At 36.2% G+C, this 24,955-nt stretch overlaps 1 protein-coding gene across 3 annotated transcripts in view; it reads left to right on the plus strand.

The window, feature by feature from the left end:
- Positions 1–24,955, plus strand: part of PXDN (peroxidasin) — a 93,880-nt gene that overhangs the window by 4,405 nt on the left and 64,520 nt on the right. For all 3 annotated transcript variants that reach the window (XM_027690244.1, XM_027690245.1, XM_027690246.1), the window contains exons 2-3: positions 21,184–21,255; positions 23,993–24,064. In XM_027690244.1, the coding sequence (XP_027546045.1) occupies positions 21,184–21,255; positions 23,993–24,064 (144 nt within the window). The remainder of the gene's footprint in view (positions 1–21,183; positions 21,256–23,992; positions 24,065–24,955) is intronic.

Raw genomic sequence — 24,955 nt, forward strand, 5'->3', positions numbered from 1 at the left:
TTAGCTGGGCAGCAAAATGCAATAGATGCCAGGGATGATTTATTTGAATGACACAGAACAGGGGGGAAAGCACAAGATTATTTCAATAAAAATTATTTTAGGTTTTCCTTCATAGAAATTTTATGAACAAGTGCAGAATTCCATTTGAGATTAAAACACCTACATTTAGGTCTCTATCCATAAGAGTCTACAGCCATATTTGGTTTGTGAACGTCCCTTCTAATGAGTAGCAACTTAGCCAGTACAGTTCATAATGCCTGGAGTGGACTCAGCTCACTCAAAAGGGGACACCTTCATTTGAGATAGTAATTTCTAGCTTCAGGCTACCTTCCCAAAAAGGACTCAGGTCCCCATTGGACCTGTGCCATACCTGCTTGCTCTCAACAGATGTCTCAGATAGCCTGAGACACTGATTGGACAACTGAATTAAGCTGCTACTGGTTTGTGCTGCTTATCAATTTACTTGTGCCTTTTCCAGCATGAGCATGTTAACTAGTGTTCTGTTGACAATAAAAAGAGTTTAAACATCCGTATGTAGATGTTAATATTTATTTGTCTAAACAAAAGCGTCAAGTATTTTTCAGAAGAGAATGTTTTTCTAGAATTTTCAAGAGAAAGAAACTACTTGCAAAAAATTAACTTTTAAAGTATCTAAGTTGCTCAAAGGAGAGTATTTTTCCTCTAGTAAGCCCCGTCTTCTAAGTCCCAGCAAATCGAGTGGATACTGCAAAAGATACCAATCCTCCCCAGCAAAGCAGCTGTGTAGGGTGTGTAGGATGTGAACCCTGCTAAAGCCATTCCCAGGCAGTCTGATTGTACTGCTGATAGAATGAGCCAGGACCAAGGCATGAGTGTGTTAAGGAGACATTTGCCGAGCTTGCAGAATGTGCTTGGTCGTTAGCAGGAGACAGAAGGGCACAGCATTGATAGTGTTTGACATTTACTGGGAAACATTAGGCAAAGCTGCTGAGGCCTGCAGCAGAAGGCCCAAATGAGTCTTCACTTCAAGTCGCTGAATCCGCTAGGGTGAAAATATTTTTGTCATTTCGGCAGTATGTTAGCCCTCATCAAATTCTTTGTTGGAGAATGGGAAAACATATGGAACAAAATCATACCAAACATTTCTTGCAAGTGTCTTACTGTATATTCAACCCATTGTCATCAGAGAAATACATTGTCATATGTTACAGTTAATAAATATAATTTCTAATATTCATCTTTTTCTACTAAGTTGTATTTTTGACCAGTAAATACTTAACATTTGAATGTTAAAATGGTAAATATGTGTTTATTGACAGAAGGATATCCATAATGAATAAAACCAAAGATCCATTTGACCTGATATCTGTTCTTTGAGAGTGACTGAAAGTGCATCTTAAAAACAAGTAGACAGTATAGAGTGGCATATAGTGGTTTATCCCTATAGTAACTTGTAGATAGGAATTTTCTGAGCTAAAGATATTTCCATATTATATGTAAATCTTGATGGATTGCTCCTCCACAAATTGTTCAACCTCTTTTTCAACTAATTTATCTGTTAACTTACACTCACAACTTTCATTGACAAGGAGTACTACACAAACCACATGGTGTAAATTGCTCTCTTCTGTTTGAAGCCTCCAAGTTGCTAGTTTCACTTAGCATCCCCCATTTCTTCTATTGGAAGAGACACTGAATACTTGATCCCTCTCTATCATCTCAGTGCTGGCCATGATTTTATGATCTTTGATCCTAAGCTTCTCCATTAATTTCTTCTTAAAGTTGGAGTCTTCTCAGTGTAAGGTCGATATTCTTAACCTCTCATCTGGACTGCTGCTTCCCCACTCTGCTGTGTTTTGAGGTGAGGGAATTATAACTTTCCCCAGTATCTGCATGGACAGACCTGGTACATGGACTAACTGGGGATTTATAGAGCAGCATTAGGGTGGTCTCTGTTTTTATTTTCTGTTCTTTTTCTAATAATTCCCAATGTGGTAATTCCCAATGTGGTATTTCCTTGCCTTGAACTGTTTTTTTTTCTTTCAGGGACTAATCAAGGGGTAGCTTAAGATCTTGTGTGTAAGTACTAATGATCAGTTCCAGGCCCACCATTTTATTTGTAAAGTCTGGCTTTCTCCCTATACATTATTTTGTATTAATACATGCATTAGCTCTGCATTTGATAGCCATTCATGGACTGTTGACAGGTCCTTCTGCTGTACTTCCTAGTCAGATTTCATTAAAATAGATGAGTATTGTAAGCAAAACTTTGTTTTTTCTGTCATTCATAATCCTTCCACTTAGAAATAAATTGAACAATGCAGAACTCGACACAGCTCTCTCTGAAACTCTACTGTGACCTTCCCCAACTAGAAAAATTCACCATTTACTACAAACATCTCTTCATATGCTCGTCTGTGCAGGGTATTTGCTTTATAGCTGTTTCAAAAGATTGTCTTCTAATTCCAAAAGCTTTGAGAGTTCGTTTGTTCTACTGAAATGTTTTAGGAAGCTGTAAAGATTATACAGATCAGTGGATTGCTTGGTATTGTTGTCTATATCCCCAGTTCAAAATCACAGTTTTAAACATTCTTCTGTTTTCCTGATTCTGTTAACACGTAGGTTCAGTGCCTCTGCTGTTACTCAGTTTTCCCAAACAACAACATAATAAAAAAATGATGAGTTAAATGAGTTTTCATCATTACTTTGGGGAATTTAGGAGCATGAGGGACACTGAATAAGAAATTTTTGTTTAGCAGAGACAAACAGATTACTCACTGGAAAGAGTAAGAAACGTATGCTTGGACATGTGTAAATATACTCCTTCTCCCCTAATTCCCAAAGGCAGCTGGTGGAAAAATAACAGGGAGATGCCTATCCCTTGCATCATTAGGAGGGTCTGGATCTGAGACACAAGAAGAGGTGTGTCTCACCTAAAATTGTGGTAAACACATGCCAAAGAGAAAAATATGACTAATAAATATTCCAACCTCCTCTTTTTTCTGAGTTATTCTTACTGACTTCTCTCCCAGGTGAGGTCAGTGCTCATTAAAACATGACAAGGGCATGTCATTAGCCAGCAGAAAACTTGGTCATTTAGATATCAAATGAATGTTAAGCTGCTCATATGTGCTTGTGGATTGGCTTGTAAATAAACTAGGTTTAAATTAAAAGGTTGAAAGTCTAGCAGAAAAGAAAAATAGAAAGTACAGCCAGTAAAGAAGAGAACAGAGCTTGGCATGAAGATAGAAGAAAATTGTGGAAAGAGACCAACATAATATAATAGAAGAAATTGATATTGCTATTATGATATGAAAAAATAGCAGACAACTATTCAGAAAATAACAAAAACAGAAAGGAAATTATGCATTATGTGTAAAATTATATAATATTTTATGTTTTTAAATTATAAAATGGCCTTTTACAGGAATATTTTAATGCGCATAGTGGGTAAAATGAAAATGCTAGGTTAATGTTTTGAGACTCCAATTCTATTCTGAACAATTGAAAAACAAACTAAATTTTCCTCCATCTTGATGCAGCTCTCAAAATGGTGTTTTTTCAATTATTTCTTTTTGGATTCAGATTTTTGAGACTTTCAAAGTTGTACTTTGTTTACAGAATTTTTCCGCACTTCATATCTTAGTTTGTGATCAAATATTTTGTACACTTAGATCTCATTTTGCAAATGTGAACTTATGCATAGCATTGTATACATGACTAATCCCCAAGCTTCTGATTCTTCCTGGACTTGAACACTTGCTGAGTCTCTTTCTAGCAAGCCAAAGAGTTTACAGCTTTATGGGATAAAACTTCACTTATAAAAGAGTTTCATTTACAAGGGTGACATTTAAAATCTACATCACACAATCTAAATATTTATAGTTGTTTGTCTTTTTGTAGAAGTTTATGTATAAAAAGAAGTTTGTATTTTAAATGTGTATATATGTTTGTGTCTACGTACTTATATATACACATGCCATACATATTGTATATATATATATATATATATATATATACAGTAGAAGGGAAACAACCGAACCAAATTCTCTTTATCATTTGTTCCATTTAGATTTGATGAAAAAAACCCCAAACCAAAACAAAAATAGCTTTAAAGGCTTTATTATTGCATACGTGGGCAGGGTTTCAAGACAATCCATAGAGATGGTGCAATGGGAGCTAACTGAGCTGGAACAGAATGACTCAAATGTTTCCTTTTCCTTCCCTTGCTTATCAGGCTGCCAAATTTGATTTCTTTTTGGTATGGCATTATTACTGTTGCTAATGAGAGTCAAGTGATTCTTTTAAACAGAAAACGTATATTGCAAATAACAAAGATTCTCAAACTCTTGAGAAAGACACATGAGGGAGAGACTGATGTGGACTCTTATCTTCATGTCTTTTTGTTTAATCTGTGTTTACAAAAATAAGCAAAGATAGGATATTAATGAGTTTGTGCAGTGCCTGGCATGGCTTCTTGAACCATGTGAAAGTTTGTAAAATGAAAAAGTGTGAAGTTTTGTGCAATGTAGTGTTCTCTCTTGCCTTTTTTTTCTGAGTTTTTTTTTTAAGTTTTACTAAGCAAAACAATGAGTAAATGTATTTAACTCCCAATTAGTTTTAATGCCTGTGACATTGCTCCCTTTTTTGTTCTGACTTTCAGATTTTTTATTCTGTTTCCAATTGCCACTCCCCGGATCTTTCGGAAACATTTTCTTCCAGCATTCTTTCCCCTTAAATCACCTATTACAACAGACTGTTCATTGCCTGGCTGGTCTAAAAAAACAAAAATATTACTTGGTACACAGCGTTACCTTAACTAATGACTGCTTTTGGTAAGCAGGATGATGACTGCTAAGTGTCAAGTTCTTTGCAATGTGTTAGCCAGACTGATGGATTTAATAGCATTTTATTAGCCATATTGTTTCTGGTTTCCTTTGTTGGAGAAAAATTATAAAATAAAGAGTCCATGCATGTTTGATTTATCTCTAGGCAGTGTGAGCATCGTGACTGCTCACAGCAGCATGAAATTCAGTGCAGGCTTCTCAAAACAGTTAATTTCAGGGTTTATAGCCTCTCTCCAAGGTCCACCATGCTCTATAAAAGGTAAATATTTCACTTTTGCAAGACTTTGGCTGGCCATTTTGATATAAAATTTTGCTATTTGATATCTCATGGTGGCCTCTATTTAATGATTAATTATTATGATAATCAGATTAAATCAGTCACCAATATTAAAATATTTAAAGTGTGTAAATGAACATCTTATAATCTTTTAATGGTGAGAAAGCTTTTTTTCCCAATTTTTCAAAAATATTTTGAAAAATATATGGGACATTTTGTGTTCTGGTGCATAGATCACTCTAGTGAGCCATTCAAAACTCAAAATAAACACAAATAAATGCCACATTACATTGTATGCTAAGATAATATAAAAAGCTGGAGCAGCAGTATGATGGTGTGGCATATGTATATAAAAAAGTACCCAGCAATTAATTTGCTGCTGGGAAGCTGCCTATCAAAGGAGGATGTCTTTTAAGAGATATTATGTCACTCTTTGGGGTAATAGCTAATTTGGATTCAAGAAAAAAGTTTTGGTTTCATGGTATTTTGATAAACTCTCCAAGAAATTTTTGAGGTGAAAGTATTCAAATTATTTTTTGTAGACATAAACTGAATTAAAAATTCAGATCTTTGACTTTGGTAATAAGGGCCTAGGCATTTGATTTAAAGTGCCAGTAAAAGGAGAGACTTCCTTCAGGCAAAAAGAAAGGGAGAGCTGCAACAGGGCTGCAAGAGCAGTGAGAGCAAGTTGATTACGTGAGTAGGTGGTTTGCTCTGGCCAAATTCAAATAATTAACTTTCTGATTTAATGTTATTGCCCTGGGAGAAGCTTAAGTTAATGCAATAGTGTCCATGTAGGGAGTAGAATCAATCAAAATGTTTGCTAGTTAGACTTTTATGTATAGCTAAAGAATGTTTTATTTGTAGATTGAAGACATAGTTGTCAGGAATGTAAATAATTGCCACCAGACAATTATTAAGGGTCTGTAAATACCTTGGTATAGAAATATCTGTACTTTATTTAAACCAATTTTTAAAACAGAGGATTTTTTTTTGTCTGAGTGCTCTATCAATAAGCTACATCACTTGAAATTTCTAAATTTTGATACATGTTGAAACATCTTTCTTGATTCAGTAAACAAAAGTTTTGAAAACTTAGCCAGAAAATCCTGTAATCCTCCCACAATGATATGTGAATTTTCTGAGATGTTTCATACTGTGTCAGCTTTGTGTTCTTTCTGCGGTAGGTGTTTTCTTTTTGACATCTTCTATTTTACTTAAACCTTTCGGATATATCTCGCATGTGAATAATTGAATAAAAGATTTGGAAAGAGAAGAAATATGTAAAAACAGTCTAAGACACAGTATTCATTAGAGATTTCTGAACAGTTTGGCAAAGTAATTAAGTGGTAGAAAGCAAGGTTTATAGAAAAAAAAAAACCAAACCCCCAGCATTCAGTGTCAATTTTTATAGTGGTTATATCTATATAGAAATTATATATCCATCAATAGGTGTAGGATAGAACTATCTTTTGAAAAAGTTGTGTGACTACCAAACACCTCAGATAGTACAGGAGAAATTTTCTGTCTCTGATGAACTTGCAATGTGAACAACACTTAGGAAACAGATATGAGAGGTAGGCAAATAATGTGTGTACAGCCCCCACACTCAGGTATATTATCTAGGCCAGTTTTAGAATTCCATGGCATGTGTTTATAATCCCTTACTCATCAAAGAAAGAAATAAGAACTAGTTGTGGTTTAATAATCACTATTCAACAATATCAACTTGAATTCAAACTAGTTTTGTCTTTTCAATACTGGTAAAATTTTGAATTCCCACAGCACATAGGACACAGTGATATCTGTGCAACTCAGATTCTTTAGGTAAGAGTTTTTCATTACCTTTCATTAATTTTTTTTTCCTGTGGATGTCCATGAGGAATTGTTTTGTAATAGTGCTAGCATACAGCAAGTACCTGTCTTGCCTATTAGACATTGTCTATGGCAGAGTTTGTATCCCCTTTGTTTGTTTGTTTGTTTTTAAAATATATTTTATTTACTTACTGGCTTTTACAGGGTGACTTCACTTTGAAAATATTCTTACTTTTCTGAAAAGATATTACATTTTTCAGGAGTCAATCCTTTGGACAGTGTAAACAAAAATTGCTTTTAAAAGAAGCTGATGATTAGAGTACAAGTAATTTATTTTATTTTTTAACTTTGAACTTTGGATATAATTGGACATGATGGTAGATGCCCATAAAATAAATTGTTTATAAGATCTGGATCCACATGTAAGTAATTTCTGATAGCATCAGGATTTGAAAAACTTGTTTAAAATTGGTGGGTTTGTTTTTTGTGTGGTGTTTGTTTGTTTGTTTGTTTCTTGGTTGGTCCCTCTTTCATTCAGAAAATCTGTTGTTTTTAACTGCATAGTGATAAAGCTTCAGTAGGTGGGAAATAAAATGTCCATTCAGCTCAGCCTCATTTTTAGCCATATGGTTTGGACATGGGAAGGAATTGTCCCTCCAGAATCCAGAGCAAGTATATAATCTCTCAGGAGAGATCTTAGCCATGGCACTACTGTAGTAGCACAACATATGATGCCTGAGAAAACTTTACCAATAGAAATTTTTTCACTTAAGTGGCTAAGTGTTGGGGTTGTGGCTTGCACTCTTCAGCCTCCTAAATTCCTCTTAAAGTATTTGTGGAAATCCCAGCCATAAATTGGCATTTTTATGCCTTTGCATCAGAGGGTGTATTTGTACTTCTGACCAGTCTTATAGCACTGATAGTTTAGCTGTGGGTCCAGAGGATTCTTTTTCAGTTGAAGTTAAAATTTGATGATTAATGTTTGTGGGAAAGAATTTTTTCACTAGATTTTAAGTCATATGTATAGCATATATGGCAGTTCTCTTAGTCAAGTGGAGTACTACTAATTTATACATTTCCAAGACATGTAGATATGTGGTTTTGAGTAGCAAGAAACATTCTAAGAATCTTTTATTCAAAACTGAAAAGAAATTAGTAGATATATCTGCTTATCGAAACAAAGTTGGGGGTTTTTTTAATTTTTGGCTGCAGATAGTACTCAAAGTCGTGGTTTTTTTTATTATTCGACTATTTAGACTGCATCTTAAAGGAAAATAGTAAGCATGATGTATTTAAGTAGCTGGTCTATTTAGTATATGAATGCTTGTTTTGTTTCAGTTTTCTTTTTTAATTTATGAAACAGAGATTGTACCCCTTTGCAGTTAAAACTAAAACAACTCAGAAACACCCTTTGAGTGGTACTTGGCTTTCTTTTGGCTTCTGGGTGCCAACAGTAGTTGCTCGTTCCTGCCCTTGGTCTTCTCAGTAAGTTCTCAGAGTTAGTTGAAAAATAAACAAGGGAGAAACATTTGTTTTCACTCTGAATCCTTTCCCAGATTTCATGGACTGTGATGTCTGTGGCCACTCGTGTTAGCCTTGGTGAAAGAGGGTGGCCTGGCAGGCAGCAGGAGAGGAACTGCTTCCTGAGGGAAACTGCTAATCTGCCCCTGGGACCTGCCCTCAGAGAAAACCATAAAAATAAGCTGAATTGTGATACAGCTTGAAGGGGCAGGTTTGGGCGCACAGAGAACTGTAAATGCCCCTGCTGAGACTTCCTTGCAGAGGACACCCCCTTCTTTACTTCCTTGCCAGGGATGAGAGTGCCACCACCCCCTGCTTATGCTTCCCTGGACCTGCTGCTCCACCCACCCACCAGAGCAAGTGTCCTACTTCAAAAATGTGGGCAATTTTACTTTTCACAAGTTAATTTTTAATTAGTCCCCCCTGTTGACTTATCATGCCAGGTCTTTAATATGTGGATACTTTAGACCATTTGATATTCCTCAAAGGCAGGTTTGTACTTAATTTAATATTTTAGAGTTAATTTTAGTATTTTCATTCTACTTTGGCAAGAGTAATCAAATGTTTGAACTTTCCCCCTTTCTTTTTTACATATCCACCTGGTTGAAAGCATTGTTCTTCATGTTTGAGCATAGGAAAGATGCCTTGAGAGTCCACATCAGCTATGATATGTTACTGGGCAGCACAAGAAGCTGCTCCACGGGGCCCAAATGGTGTGTATACGGCCTGGGTCATAGCTAGTTTGTACAGGGTGATGAAACCAAGGATGTAAGTTGAAACGTGATCAAAATGGAAAAGTCAGATTTAAATATAACTTTAAAAATGGCATTAAACTGTGAAGACTGTACAGAATTGTCTTTGCTTTTGTTCAGAAATGAGCTTTTTTTTTTTTTTTTTTTTTTTTCCTTAATAATATGTAAGTGTGGGGACCCCTGGTGGCCTAGTGGTTAGCATGCGGGACTCTCACCGCTGCGACCCAGGTTCGATTCCCAGTCCCCCGGGCAGATGGAGCCCATTAGCCCTGTGAGGCCATCCATCTATGAGAAGGTCACTCTAAACAAACCTACGTCCTGAGGACCTCACTGCCATTGTCCAAGCTCGCTTGGCCCCGGCAGATGAACCTTAGGATTAAAGGGTGGGCTCAGTTCAGCGCAGGCTGTGTCTCACCTAAAAAAAAACCCATTGCGCAGGCTGGAAAGGTAAAAGACCTTTCCCCAAATCTTCGTTCGCGAAGACTGGCCATTATAATATGTAACTGTGTAAAACCATTTTTCTGTTTACAAGTGTTACATACTTTTTCTTCTGGTGTCTTTAGTATTCTGTCAATATGATGAAATTAGAGAGATATTAAAAAGTGAGCTTTGTAATTCATTGTTGATGTAATTCTGCCAATATTAGAACTCCTAGCAAGAGGGTACATGACTTAAAGCAAAATATATGTGATCTTCTGGGGCCACTGGAATTTAAAATAGCTAACAAACATAAGACTAGTAACACTTACTTGGAAATTTCAGACACATCGATAATTTGCAGCAATCCAGTTTTCCAAGCTTTTTTTTAAGCTGGTCAATCAATTTAATCTAGGTAGAGAAAGAAGAAAAGAAACGTGCAGGGGAATAAGTTGTACGGATATTCTTTAGTTCAGTTCTACTTTTGCAATGTGAGATAAAAGGAGATGGGTGTTGATTGATTCAAGTTACGGGACATAATAAAAATGTATAAAGCATGTTTATTATTAATCTTCTATTATTCTCTTGATCCATTCTGTATGGTAACTTGTTCCCTAATGAGTAGTAGCTCCAAAATTGCTTTTTCTTTATAATTTTGATATTTATATGAGAATGGACTTGACATAAGAAACGGGAAGGAATAATCACTGTTCCCAGAGAATCCCTTCCCTGAAGGTCATTCAGTTGGGTGCTTTAAGGTTGAATGGAAGTAGCCATTTCCATTGCTCTTCACAGGGAGAAAACAACTTCTCCCAAGAGACAGGAACGCCCAGTGGCCTGCCCTGAGGCTGTCTGCACTCATGAGAAATCAGGAGATAAATATCAGAGGAGTCCTAACATAGCCCTGTCACTCCCTGTTCTTCTGAGTTTGCTTTGCCAGGAGCCGGAGGAGTTGGAGGCAGAGTAAGAAACTAGTTAACTTATTTGCTCTTGCAGCCTGTCCTTAACCTCAGGAAGCAGAAAATAGGATTCCAAGAGCTGCAGCTTTTTCAGTGAGGTGACCTGGGATTTTCCTGTGAAGCGGAAGGAAGAACTGTCACTTTGTCTGAAACCAGGAAGCCAGTCTGCTGCCAAGTGATAGAGTACCTGAATTTTTGTTCTTACTCTTTATGCAAGCCAATAGTGCTTTCCATATGAACAGTAAAATGTTCTCAGCACTCTACAAGAACAACTACCCAGATAACACCATCTCTAAGTCTGTTTGAATGTAGTATGACTATCACTGTACTGGAAATAACTGAGAATTACATAATGGTTGGAAATATATTCTGACAGAATATGCGTAGTGTAGGGGGAAAAGTGACACATAGATTTACAATTTTGAGTCAAATTTAGATGTTATTTTTAGATACAGTAATTCCTTCGATTTTCCACATTCTTTAGCTTGATGTTGATCCTGTATTGCAAAGCTTCTTTTTGAATTGAAGGAGACAAAATGGGCATTCTTTATTAAGGTCATAGGCATGGTAGATACCAGGTGTTATTTATTTATTGGTATAATGAATATAAATGCAAGCTCACATGCACTGCATCAAAGAGGCTGCCTGCCCCAAGGAAAGTAAAGTCCCCAAAACTGCAATTATGGGGAAACCACATTTATATGCTAGGATATTTCCTGCCCAGTTTGTTACTTTTTTCCTAGCCCTCACTCTCATCTCTGTTTTCAGCTGTAGGATCTTCTGTTGCTGAGAGCTCATTGCCCTCAGCTCTCCACTAACACTCGCCCAGCGTAGTGGGTACCCAGCTGGGTACACCTGTGTGAAAGACGCTGGTGTGTCAGAGTAGAAGGAAGCGTAAGGCACTCTGGTAAAGCACAACTGATTCTTCTCTATCAGTGCGTATTTTTCATCGTGAATATGTACACTCATTTGCTTGCATTGCCTGCATCTATTTTCCTGGCAGTAAAGAGAGAAAGGACTAATTGCTATAGAACAAAATCAGAATAATAACAGAGTTGTGAGTATATTTTTCTGCCCACCCATGTTTGAAGTTTTAAGATTGATTTATTTATTTTTACATCTTTTAAGAACTATTGCTACTGCTGCAAAAAAAGTATCAACTTCAGTGTTTTAACTTACTTTAAGAAAAATGGTCAGTGCTATTCCTCACTAAAGCTGCTTATTTCTAGTGAGCAGAAACTAAAGACAAACATGCTCAAGCTGGAAGCTAGGAGCAGGGTGACACTATCCCATTTTTAACAGTGAATATAGTTAACTACTAGAATGACTAGCAAGTCATTAAGTTTTACTTGATTAATGGTTTTTTGAATCACAGTTTCATATTTTTCTCAAAGGAATGGTCTAGCTCTGATAGCAACAATTGCCTTAAGACAGGAATTTCTCTATTGTTGTGTGACTTGTGTGAGAGGTCAGGGATGATAAAATTTCTTTTTGGCTTTCAGTTCTGTCCTCTGAGAATATTAGTATTTCATGGATACAGAGTTTAGACTTAAGCATCCCTGTGAGACAGAGAAGTGCAGAAACATTATTTATTTTACAGAGCGATAGATGGGAGGAGAAAAAGACTGATTTTTGACTATAGCATAAAAACAATTTCTGTGGGATTTTTCACAGTAGTAATTCTCAGGGCTGTTAACTTCAACCCCCCAAAAAACTGTTAGTGCAGTTGTTTTGATGGGTCATGGTATGTGATAAATTGGTCAGCTTCCCTTTTTGCTGTCTTTAGCCTACTGTGGAAGAGAAATTAATTTTTTTTATTTAAAAGTGCAGTTGAAAAAATAAATATTAAGAGGGAAACCAAGAAAAGGTTGGATCTCCAACTGTCACTAATCCTAATAAAAATATTTCAGTGTATCATAGCTCTTTACAATACAGACTATGCCAACCATGAGTTCATGCTTTGCTTGATCCAAGACTTTAACCATCATGTATTTGTGTTAGGACAGCACTCAGGCTCAGCTGTTGTGCTCTACTTTGTTGGGATGGCACAAACACAAGACAAGAAAACAGCCCTTTTTCCTGGATATTTCTGTGAAAAATAATCAGTAATGAAATATATGGCCATGCTGTCAACAACCGTTTAATTGTTTGCTTTTAGCAATAGATCCTTCTGAGAGGAATAAAGACAGATTTTGCCTTTTCTTGTTATTTCTCTGACTGCAGAAACAGCATTATATTTTTTGAATTCTGCTCATACTGTTAAAAGGAGGGGAGGCTAGTTGTGTGGGTTTGATTTTGTTTTGTTGTGTGGTGGGGGCTTTTTTAAGATAGCATGAGAATTAGGAATGATTATAAAATACAATTTCTAATTTCAAAATATAGTATTTCTGTATGGATTTTGGAGTATTATGGATTTTCATGGATTTTGGAGGACTCTGAAGGTGGGTGAGAAAAAGAGCCATGATCATGCCAGGATAAAATTTCCATGTATAATTCTTGACAGGTGAGCCTGCAGGCCTAAAACTTTGAACCAGCAAATCCCACTTGAGTCCGATTAACGGACTGCATAGCTTGTTGGAAAAATTGGCAACAAGGGCAACAGAGGGATCAGCAGACTTAGTAAGACAATACTGTATTGCATTTCATAGAGTTCGCATTTAAATGTTTTCCTTTCAAATCTAGTGGCAAAATAATTGTTCATTAAAGCAAATCCTTAGTTCTTGGAGAAGAATATATCATAAGCTCTCAATTCACCAGGCATACCTAATAAAATACAGTTGTTAAGTCTTTTGAACTCAAAGTCCGTTTCAACAAATCTTACATATCTGTGCAAATCAGGTATTGTTTTAATTAGAAAACTGATAGATTGTCCAGACTTTATAATGTCTTAATTTTCTTATCATAACCATTTTCATGATTTTATGATCAAGATGAGTACTATCAAATGTTCTGCACCCTGTTCTACAGGTTTCAATATTTTTGTGATCCTACGATTTACTTTTGTTACTGAAATTGCAATATACTAAATGTTATTGACTGTGATGCCCCTTACCATGTAAGAGTAATGTTTTAGTTTCCCATCTAAAAATGCAGTGGCTTTATTTTATGTTATGCATGCTGATGTACAGATAATAAAAATAATCTCAATGCAAATTAGAGAAAATCACATATTGTATCTAGTAATTAGACTGGGGAAGAATTAATCCAGAAAATGAATTGCCAAGAAAATGGAGAACAATATAATTTTGCTTGTAAAGGAAGCACTAGGGCTAAATCTTAAAACCAGGCAAAAAAAAAAAATCTTGGTTCCTCTGGTATTCTAACATGTTACACTGCTAGCAGTGAGGATTAGTGTAAGTACTGCTATAGCTGCAAGTGGGGTTTGGTTTTATTTTTTTAAGTGGTGGCTCTGTCTTTGTTTGTTCAACAAAGTGACACATTTTTTACAGGGCAGTAGTTAAAGCAGCATTAAAGTGCCATTGACATCATCCAGTTACTCCACTGACTTGATTATATAACCTCTTTTGTGCAATTTTCATGCTCTGCTCTGTTTGAATGTTTTTACTATGCTGATGGCTGTTTTTCATTTCCTGCTGGGATGACCTTGAATAAAAAAAGAATAAGAATAAAGTAGACATAAGCAATGTAGTCTTGCTGGCATTTGCACATCTTTTGTTCTGTGTTGAGAAACATAGCAGTTTGGTGTTTATGGTATAGATTTTTTTCTGCTGGGTAGTAAATAATCTTCAATGGTTAGAAAAAAACAGAGGTCTTATTTTGTTCTTTTGAATTTAGCAATGGTAAAGTGATCCAGTTATGACAATTCCTACCTTATTAAAACATCCGAAGAGAGCTAGACAAATGATGGCCATTCTTTTACTTAAATTATTAATTTAACCTATTAGATCTAATAGATCTGCAAATCTAGTATTTAGAATTGCTTCCTTTTGGTTTTTTTTTAAAGGAAAATGAGATTAGCTAGTTTGCACTTTTTTTTCCAGATCCAGTATGTATCACACAGCTGAAGGAATTGATATTTTTCCGTTTTGTCACTTCTGGTTGAATCAGCATTTCATGCTAAGCCTTACAGATGGATATGATAAATGCATGCATTGCCTTTCACATAAACTTTTTTTTTCAGACTCAATATATCTCTCAATATCAGGAAGTTATGACAATGAGAAATCCATAATTTCAAAGTATTTTGTGTTATTTTTGCCACCAATTACTTTTAATTTGTCAAATTAAAGTAATGAAGATTCTATTACCATATGCTTTACGATCACATATAGAGAAAGAGGTTTAGCATTAAATAGTTTTCACTGGACCTTTTAAAAGTGTCTGCTTTTGAGGAAGGGATTGGGCATTTGAGAACCTTTCAGTGTTTAAGATATTTAAGACAGTAGTGTCCTTTCAGATATTTCCATTTTGCTGCTGTGGTGGTTTTGCTTAGTTGAGGCAATATCTCTGATTTAAGTTTGTTCATGTCCTAAACCAATACTGGTTAGCCCTTGAAACAAAGTAATGAGATACTTACCTTCACTGCTAGTAAAAATTGGGATTTGATTTCATTGGTAAATGCTTTAGTATTTTGCTTTTAAATGAAGGTCGATAGGAGAAGTCATTAATGCGTCAACGTCATGTTTGAAACATCAGACTAAGCTGATCTCATCCACATTGCCTTTTCCTTTTCCCATATTAGTCCAAAGCTAACAGATACACAAATATTTTCAATTAAAACTGTGCAATCAGATGCTTTCCATATGATAGGCTAATACAAAAGTTGATCTTCTAAACTTGAGTTAAAATGCATTGTTCCAGTTTGCCAATGGTAAGTCTGATGCCTTGGCTTTATTCTGTATTGAAAGATATTGTTTCTGGAGACCCTTGGAAGACCTAGGGCTTTTTTAAAATTATTTTTGTTTCACTTACTCTCCTTTCAATGTAGTGTTTCTTAGCATGAGCACGTGAATATGATTTTTAATTTAGGATACCTGAGAGCGATATGCTGGTAAATAGTCCCCAGAGCAAATATAACAAGCATAAGTGTAACTTAGGGTTTAGGCTGTTTTCTTGTTTGCATCTAACATTATTAAGCAAAGTAAGAGAATATTTTCATTTTTGGACAAGAAAAAATACAGAGACTGGGAGATTAAGGGATCTTCTGAAGTTGGGAAGTACAAGTGATGTGAAATAGTAGATCTACCCAAAAAGTATTAAGTAAAATAGGTTTATATCACAGAATTGTTTGGGGCTAGTACAAGTATGAATGCTTGGTTAGACTGGCTGTGTGTCCTCCTCAGCCTCAAGAGTGAAAACAGTAACAAATACATTATTATGAAAAAATTATTCTTTAATGTGAGAAGGAAATAGGATCAATAGTCTATTTTTGCATTGATCTTTATCAATATCAGGAGGGCCATAAACAGAAGATGAAATTACACATTGTACCTAAAATTTTCCTTTTGCATATAGAGTTCTCCTCTCAATAATAGAAAAAAAAGTGTGCAATGCAAACAAAGTTATCTCACTTACTTTAGTCTAAGATTTGGAGGTATGTTGATGATTCTAGCTGCTGAAGTTGGAAACTCTTTCCTCATATTACATTTTGTAAATCTCGTTACACCCTAACAAATGAGCCTTAAATAAAATGAGTTATATTTTTGATTTCATTTCCATCCTGTAGGCAGGAAGATGGAAAAGGACAACCCAAATTCTGCATGTTTTTGGCTGTCTTTGCTCTTATGAAATATTTTATTTAATGTTCTGAAAACTTTTGCAATTGGATTTAAGTGCACTAGAATTAATTCATAGAAGACTGTGTATAATAAAAAACTTAAATAGCCTTTAAAAATGGCAAGAATAATTTAATCGCGGTACTAAATTTGAAATCTCTGTAATTGCAGTGTTTCTGTCAGATGTGAGTGTGATATGCAGAGAGAGTTTTTTGTGAATGCTCTGCCAATATGCTTTGCATATGTACACTATCTCCCAAAATAAATGTTTTGAAAGTGTTTCTTTATCCATGTTGCAATTGGCTAATTATATGTCTATATAGAGAGAGACATGACTATGGAACAAGCAATAGCTTAACATGTATTTTGGTTTTACTTTTTTCTGTTAAAGATCTTAGTATAATGGGTTTGTGCCATGATGATTTTTTTCTCTGACACAGACTGAAATTGAAAAAAGCCTTTTTTTTATATACTCTCTCTAGCAATGGAGGGATCTCAGGGACATCCTCCAAGTGACAGGGTGCCCAGTCTGCAGGCAGAGATGAGAAGGACATGCCTGGGTGGAGCAAGCAGAGGAGAAGGCCTAGTGTCTTTCCTGCTGCTGCTCCAGCAGTTCTTCGTAAGGAATTTCCCCATTTGCCTGGCTTAGGACAACACCTTTTCTAGTAGCAGCTGACTAAGGAGTGCTTGGCATCAAATAGATCATCATCAGTGGGGTGATGATTGTGTGTGACCAGTTTTGGTGTTGAGTATCCACAATATGATACAAAGGCATCCACATTTTGAGGTGCATGACAAGGGCGTGCAACATTGTCTTGGTAGTCCTACTTTAAATCCATTTGATTTGGAACAGTTCATGATTTTTCTGAGTTTGATGAAGCAACAGAATCTTTAAAAAGTCAAACATAACGCAAAAAGGAATCTGAATTAAGATTATTAAAGTACATGAAGTCGAATCTTTTATAAAAGTAGTGAAATTAAAAGCCTTAGCTTTCCACCTTGTATGTTGTTTTGCAATAATTAGAAAACAAAAGAATAAAAGAAAACTTTGCTTAAGGCATTCTATATAAAAAAGTTAGTTTTAGTTTCAGTGCATGGTTTGATCTGAGGAAAAACAATCTCTTCTCTCAAAGGGATTCCTGTATTTCAAAGAGTGATATGAAACTTCTTTAACTGACTTTTCTTGTAAGTTGCTTGATGTTTAAGTAAATGTATTTGAAAGTTATATTGTTTTGCGTTTACCCTGTGTGATTGTCATATTCCAAATATTTATTATGGCCTTTAGTTTTTATAAAGTATTATTTTGTAAACTTGCAATGAATTCATATGCCCTCATATTGCCTTGCCTCATCAGGATGTGTTAACAGAGAACCTACATCTTTCATTACTGCACACTGTCCGTGCAAGCTTTAAACAGAGTATCCTGGAGTGCCAGGAGCTGCCATGGGAGCATTGGATCTTATGGGACAGTAATAGCTGCATAAAGGTTTTTTAATAAAAAATTTCTATATTTAGAAGTTTTCACTGCGTTTAATTAGATAAAGTTATTGTTAGAAGTCAATTTGCAATGCTAAATTGGAAATAGTTAAAAATGGGCATTCTAAGGAGGGGGAACAAATGGATGCAACTAGATCAAATAAAGAATTTATTAGGAATTAATTTTCATCCAGACAAAAAGTGTCCGCAGCACAGTTGTCATTTGCTTTGTGACAGAAAAGCAAATATACAAATATTGTGTTTATTTATATGCCGTACATCTGGATCTTACAGATTTTCATACAACTTTGTTCACATAATGGTGCATAGGAAGCCTGCAAAGCAGCTGTGTGTGCACACTGTGTGCTGCTTGGCACATGTCCTGACCCATGGCTGTTTGCAGTGCTGTGGGACTCCAGCCATTCCTAGGTGCTGGAATGTGAATCTCAGGGGCATCCAGTTGCTAAATTGACTGCATGCTCCCTGGCACGTTCTTGGCCCACACAGCCTCCCGCTCTGCCGAACATTTCCTGGTCGTGCTCCATGGATTAGCACAGAGCAGATGATGTGGAGCCAGGAAAATAATCCTGAAAGTGTTCAGTTTACCAGTTATCATGGACATGTTATGTTTGTATTATTCAGGAAAGACATAATACTTCAAAGAGATGGGCTTAGCTTCTATGGAAGTCTGTATGGCTGAAATGTATTTTTCAACTTGAATTATGTTGCCCAGCTATAATTTTAAGGAGTAAATATTTTCACTTTGAAACACATAATAAAGGAGACAATCTGAATTAAGAGTTAGGTGTACTAGATTTTTATTTGAGAAACCAAATGTATGGCATTTAGCTTTGGATTGTTCTGAAAAAGTTGTTACATACCCTAAAACCCCATGCCATCATCATAGGTGTTTGCATTTCATTAATTGGTTGTTTCATTTACTATTTAGAGGTTAAGAAGGGGGAAAAATGACAGTTAGCAACAGGGGAAGACCCCCTCAGTCTGCTGTTTTAACCTCTTGGTGCTCTCTGACTGGTCAGCAGGAGTCAGGCTCACTGAGAGCAAGATGGGGAACAACAAAAAAGGTGAAAGAGAAATGAGTGGGCAGGGAACATGTTTTTGTGAGTGCAAGTCATGTGGCAGTACGGTTGGGCAGGAAGTAGTCAGAAAAAAAGGGTCAAGAAACCTCATTATGCTGATTGACCACACATTATTTCAGCAGCACAAAATGCCTTTGAAGATCTGCACCATAATGGCCTGCTTGAGCTGCCCGTACTCATAGTATGGAATGTTTGGGGTTTTTTTTTTCCTTGTGATGGTTTTGTAGAGGTGACTGAGATTTTTTTTTTTTTTAATTATTATTTTTTTCTGTCTTCTGCTGAACCTTTAATTGGCTTTGCAAGAACAGGTGGCTTTGTATTCTTCCCTGTCTTATTGCTGTACAGTTAGTTATTCCCAATTCTCAAGGATTTATAACTTCAGGTTTGTTTCTAATCTCAAACAGTGGGAATATTTGCAGCCATTCCAAATTCATAAGCTTATTTTTTCTTCTACAAACCTTGTCTTAAAATATTTATTACCTCATGGCAGATTTCTACCCAATTCTACTTGATGCAACCTTTCACTTCAATAAATAGTCTTTGCCTATCTTTTTCCCTATAAGTTGAACACTTGGTTTACAGAGATTTCCTCTAAACTGTATTTCTTTGGTTAGTTTATGTGAATGGCCTGTATTAATTCCTTTAAAGTAATGTATGCAATGTAAACTCTATTTCCTTTTTCCACTTGTCTTATTATCTTGTTATATAAGGAAATTATGACAGTTTGACAGAATTTCTTAAGAAATCTATAGTGGTTATGACTTAACAACTTTTATCTTCTGTGTACAAGAAATACATCATGAATTATATTAATTTTAGAGAACAAAAGAGATTGCACATTCTTTATTTATGAACTGCCTCACTCTTGGGGGGTTTTTATGCTGAATATTAATGAAAATACTTTGAGTGAACACTTAGAAATCTTAATTCCTTTGAAGAAGAAACTCCTCTTTGAAAAAATGTACCAAAATTGTATTTATACATTTTAGTAAGGTTAACGTTGGGGGTTTTTTCTCGAATTTTAATGTTATTGTAGTACTAGCTTTAAATAAAACAAATAATTAATCTTTATAATTAATTTTACTTACAGATACCAAATGTATTGTGATCTAGGGAAAATTTGTGTGCTGTGTTTTATTACAGCTCCTTTTTTTAATACCTTTGTATAGAATGAAAATAAATGGATAGAGTTTCAAACAGGATGTGTTACTTAGTTTTAACAACTTCATATGAGAAGGGCAAGGGTCCTGGTGTCCCTGGTCTGCTGCTGGGGAAGAGGACAGACCTGTTGACCTGTTTCCTTTCCCCTGGTCCTGTAGTCCCTCTCTCACCTGGGTGCTCCCCCAAGAAGCCTATTCATTTTGCTTATCAGGCAGAAAATTGCTTTCTGGACTTTTTTTTGCATAGGTTTGTTGCTGGTCCCGACAAGTTGGTTAAATCAATTTCTGAGCTGCTGGGAATACAACAGCCAGGCTTGGAGTCATGGAAGAACAGGAGGTGGGCAGAGGTGGAAAGCACTGCTGCCTGCTCTCAGCAGAAGAGAGGTGTGAGACTGGCACAGCTGTGGTGTTTTCCCATATCCCTGCACTGCTGCCACCTCGCTCCCTGTCCCTGCTCGCTCTGCAGCACTTCGCTTGAGAAGTTGGTTTCCTTCTTCTTGGAGAAGTTGTCGTTAAGCTATAGATCTAATGGGAAACTGAAGATGGAAAAATATTTTAAAAACTAGTAGAAAATAAAATTAAATAAGGAAATAGCTAACTTCTGGCAGCTGGATTTATAGGTTTTAAAAGCAGGATAACATAAGGCACTTAAAGCTCCTTACTCAAAACTGAAGAATTGAGTAGCTTAAAAGTCTTGAAATAATTGAGTAGCTTAAAAGTCTTGAAAGCTGTCTTTTTACCAAGTTCTATTCTGATCCAAATTTTTCTATATCTATTTATTTATAGGCATTTTTATTTGCTGTGTTATTTACAAGCAGCTGTTAAAATAGGGAGACAATTCAATTTAGTGACTAGAACTCAACAGTCCATTACAAGTTGCTTCATTGTAGAGCGGAACATACTTCATGACCACAGGTTTAACTTAGATACAACTTTCAGCATTGACTGTTGAGGCTGGACTTGGTCAGTCCTCTGCTTAAACTTGTCAAACAGTATTTGGATTTGTTTTGCTTTGATCAAAAGCTATGGTTTATGGACAGAGGCTGGTCATAGTCATCACAAAAGACTGGTGCTTAGTTCAGTTTTTCCTATGAAAAAATACATAGTTTCTTTAATAACATGATTCTTCTTTTTTTATTCTGCAGAGACCTAAGATTTAATAGGATTAAAGAAATCCAGCCTGGAGAGTTTAGACGACTTAAAAACCTGAATACACTGTAAGTTCTTTTTCAACCTTAAGACTCTTTTCCTGTTTAATTTGTCATATTTGCTCACTTATCCCAGGTAAGTAGCCTCATAAATTTGAACTCTAGTATTTACACAGGTGAGAGAAGTGGGGCTTAGGACCATGTGGTGGGTTGACCCTGGCTGCACACCAGATGCCCACCAAAACGGCTCTATCACTCCCCTTTGCAACTGGACAGAGAGAGAATATAATGAAGGGTTCATGAGCTGAGATAAGGACTAGGAGAGATCACTCGCTCATTACTGTCACAGACAAAAGCAGAGTCAAAATGGTGATATTAATTAAATTTATTACTGACAGAATCAGAGAAGGAGAACGAGAATTAAAATAAATCTTAAAAAGCACCATCCCTCCATGCCTCCCTTCTTCCCAAGTTCTACCTTCTCGCCCCCAGTGGCACACGGAGACAGGTAGTGGGGGTTATGGTCAGTTCATCACAGGTTGTTTCTGCCACTGCTCAGGGAGAGGAGTCCTTCCCCTGCTCCCTGCGTCTCCCGCAGATGACAGTCCTTCACGAACTTCTCCAGCGTGGGTCTATCCCATGGGCAATAGTTCTTCACAAAACTGCTGCCACGTGGGCACAGGCTGCTTCTGCGTGGGTCCCCCGCAAGGCCACAAGTCCTACCAGGAAAACCTGCTCCAGCATGGGCTCTGCTCTCCATGGGTCAGCAGGTCCCTGCCAGGACCCTGCTCCAGCATGGGACTCCCATGGGGTCACGGCCTCCTTCAGGCCTGCTCTGGCATAGGTGGATCCCTGCACCCCCGATGGTCCTCCATGGGCTGCAGGGGCACAGCTGCTCCACCATGGTCTGCACCACGGGCTGCAGGGGAACCTCAGATCCAGCGCCTGGAGCACCTCCCCCCCCTCCTTCTGCACTGACCTTGGCATCTGCAGAGTTGTACACATGTTCTCACTCCTCTCTTCCGTGGCTGCAATTTTCATCTGCACAACAACTTTTTTCTGCTTAAATATGTTATCACAGAGATATTACTGTCATTCCTGATTGGCTTGGCCTTGGCCAGTGGCAGATCTGTCCTGAAACTGGATGGCATTGGCTCTGCTGGACATGGGGGAAATTTCTGGCAGCTTCTCACAGAAGACACCTTTGTAGCTCCCCTGCTACAAAGCCTGGCCACACAAACCCAATACAGACCAAAATATTCGAAAGCAAAACCAGATGTATGTCTATCAAAATTAAAAAGGAAATTGTTTGCATATGAAACACATAAAGTATATTTTATTAACATACTTTAATTGAATTTAATTTAAGGAAAATGCAGACCTTTAATCTATAATTGTTTTCCACATAGTGCCAAATTGCTTTGGTGGTATATGACATAATCATGGAGTTACAAGAAACCTGTTCAAAGGCTCAGATATGCAAATGTATTGCAGTTACAAATTATTCGACAAACTAATGTTTTGAACCTTCCTCTTCTAATGTGCTTACCAGGACTGGCAGGATGTGGAAGATTTTGTCCCTGCTCAGTTGCCTTTTATGGAGATCTTTGTTGTCACATATGATTGTGAAGAAAAATCTGTGTTTTCTAAAAGACCTTTTACAACCAATAATACAAATAGTATGGGTATTATAGTTTTGACTTTGTATCTCCTTTATCATTCCTTGAAATGTCACTTTTGAAACAAATGCATGTTTCTCCTCTTTAATATATTAGCAGGCAGGAGGAGTTAAGATTGACAGGTTTTTTTACTTTTAAATATACATAACTTATAAATGCAAATGTGACTGTTTCCCAGAACACAAGTAGTGTGTGAAGTAAAATGCAGTAGTGATATCAGTGAGCTTTGGATCACTATTTTATCTGCAGGCACATAACAACAAATGTATTTAGACATCTTGTACTTTATATTCACACCAGAAGAAATTATAGGACTTTCTCCAAATGTATATTGTCCAAATCTGTGCTGCCAGGATGTTTTTACTAGCTATCTCTGCTTCCAGTCTCCTTTGATCATACCTCTGTTTGCAGTTGATCCCCAGTTTTGAATTACAATTTCTTTCAGATATTCAGCCTCAAGTTTTAACTATCCAAATCACTGATCTGAGACACACAAGTCCCAAATAAAGAGAGAATATGTTAAGTTTGAATTCCCTTCTCTTCTTAAAACCACTGCATGGGGATGAGTGCAAATCTGTGCATACAGACAGTTGTGTTCCTGTAAGATGTAAAGGGCCCAGTAAACAAGATATTGCTAAGAAGCATCTAGAAAAAGTCACTTTAATGCACCTGCTAATGGCAAATCTTTGTCAATATCATTTTTATCGATTTCAAACTGATGTAGAGACTTGAGACCAAGTTTTTTTCACTCTTCATCTACATCTCAGATACCTGCAGAAAGCCACACTATTTTAATTATGCGTGGTTTGTTTTGTTAGTTTTGTTTGTTGTATTTTTTCTTGTTTGTTGTGGGTTTTTTTGGTTTTGATATATTTATGTTGGTGTGTTGTTTTGTTGTTTTGTTTTTTTGGTTTTTTTTACATTTTTTAAAGTTTAATTTTTTTTCAGTTTTCGCTTGCAAGATAGTGGCTGAGCAGCTCTAAGCACATAACTCTTTTTCCTCTAATGGTTGCTGTTAGGAGGAAAAGCATTTTCCATTTCATATTACATTGCACCTGCTTTTACACATTTTTTCCCCCTAGTGTTTCTGTATGTTAAAATAAATGGCTCTTTATTTCTCTTTGTAGGCTTCTAAACAACAATCAAATCAAAAGAATACCTAGTGGGGCATTTGAAGACCTTGAAAATCTGAAATATCTGTAAGTTAAATGAATGTCACTTTTCTGCATCAATGTGTAACTGAGCTTCTTCAGGGGAAAGTTTTTTAATCTGATTTGTAATTTTTTTCTGACTCACTAAATCAGGAGATAAACTAGAAATCTGTGAAATTAATTTATGGAGTGGGGGCAACTGTGTTTCTGTAAGTAGTTGCTAGTAAAAGGCTGATATCTGTAGGCAACACATTTTAAAGGACTTAATAATTGCTGTTTACTATATGCAACTTAAAAGATAATTGAAAAAGGAGTATGTTGAAATGTTTAGGAAACCACTTTGTTAAAGATTCACTGAAGTCTTCACTCAGGTACTTTTTAAGTATGTGTTTTGAAAAGTGGTTTAAAAGCAGCTAGTCCAAGACTTGTATCTGCAGAAGCTTACGTAATCTAACTAGTATTAAATTGTTCACTGAATGCAGTAAAAATTCATAAGTGAAAAATTCAGTCAAACCCAAAATACAAGAGTACCTATATGATTTGCTGTAAGTTCTATGTCTTCCATCAAGCTGTATATTTTAAGAATAACTTCTCCCATTTTTAACAAGCATAATCAAGTGTATGAATTATCTGAATAAACAAAAGGCATTAAAATTGTTATTTTTATCTGTATAATAGACTAAAGCTGCATAGTGAGTTGTCATGGATCCTCAGCTCTGGAGTCCACCTTATGTACTGTAATTAAGAAAAGTTTCACTCCGTTGTCTTGGAGTATTGATTGATCATTACTTCAATGATGTACAGAAAAAAATGGTCACATGGGGATTATATTGTTTGGAAACAATTCAGAAGCTTAATTTTCCATATGGTTTTCAAGAATGCAGCCTGAATAGCTCTAAGGAGGCAGGAAAAATGAAAAAATTGCATTAATTTGTGCAA

Source organism: Neopelma chrysocephalum, unplaced genomic scaffold (genome assembly GCF_003984885.1).
Source record: "Neopelma chrysocephalum unplaced genomic scaffold, ASM398488v2 Primary Assembly neopelma1_80b, whole genome shotgun sequence".
NCBI lineage: Eukaryota > Metazoa > Chordata > Aves > Passeriformes > Pipridae > Neopelma > Neopelma chrysocephalum.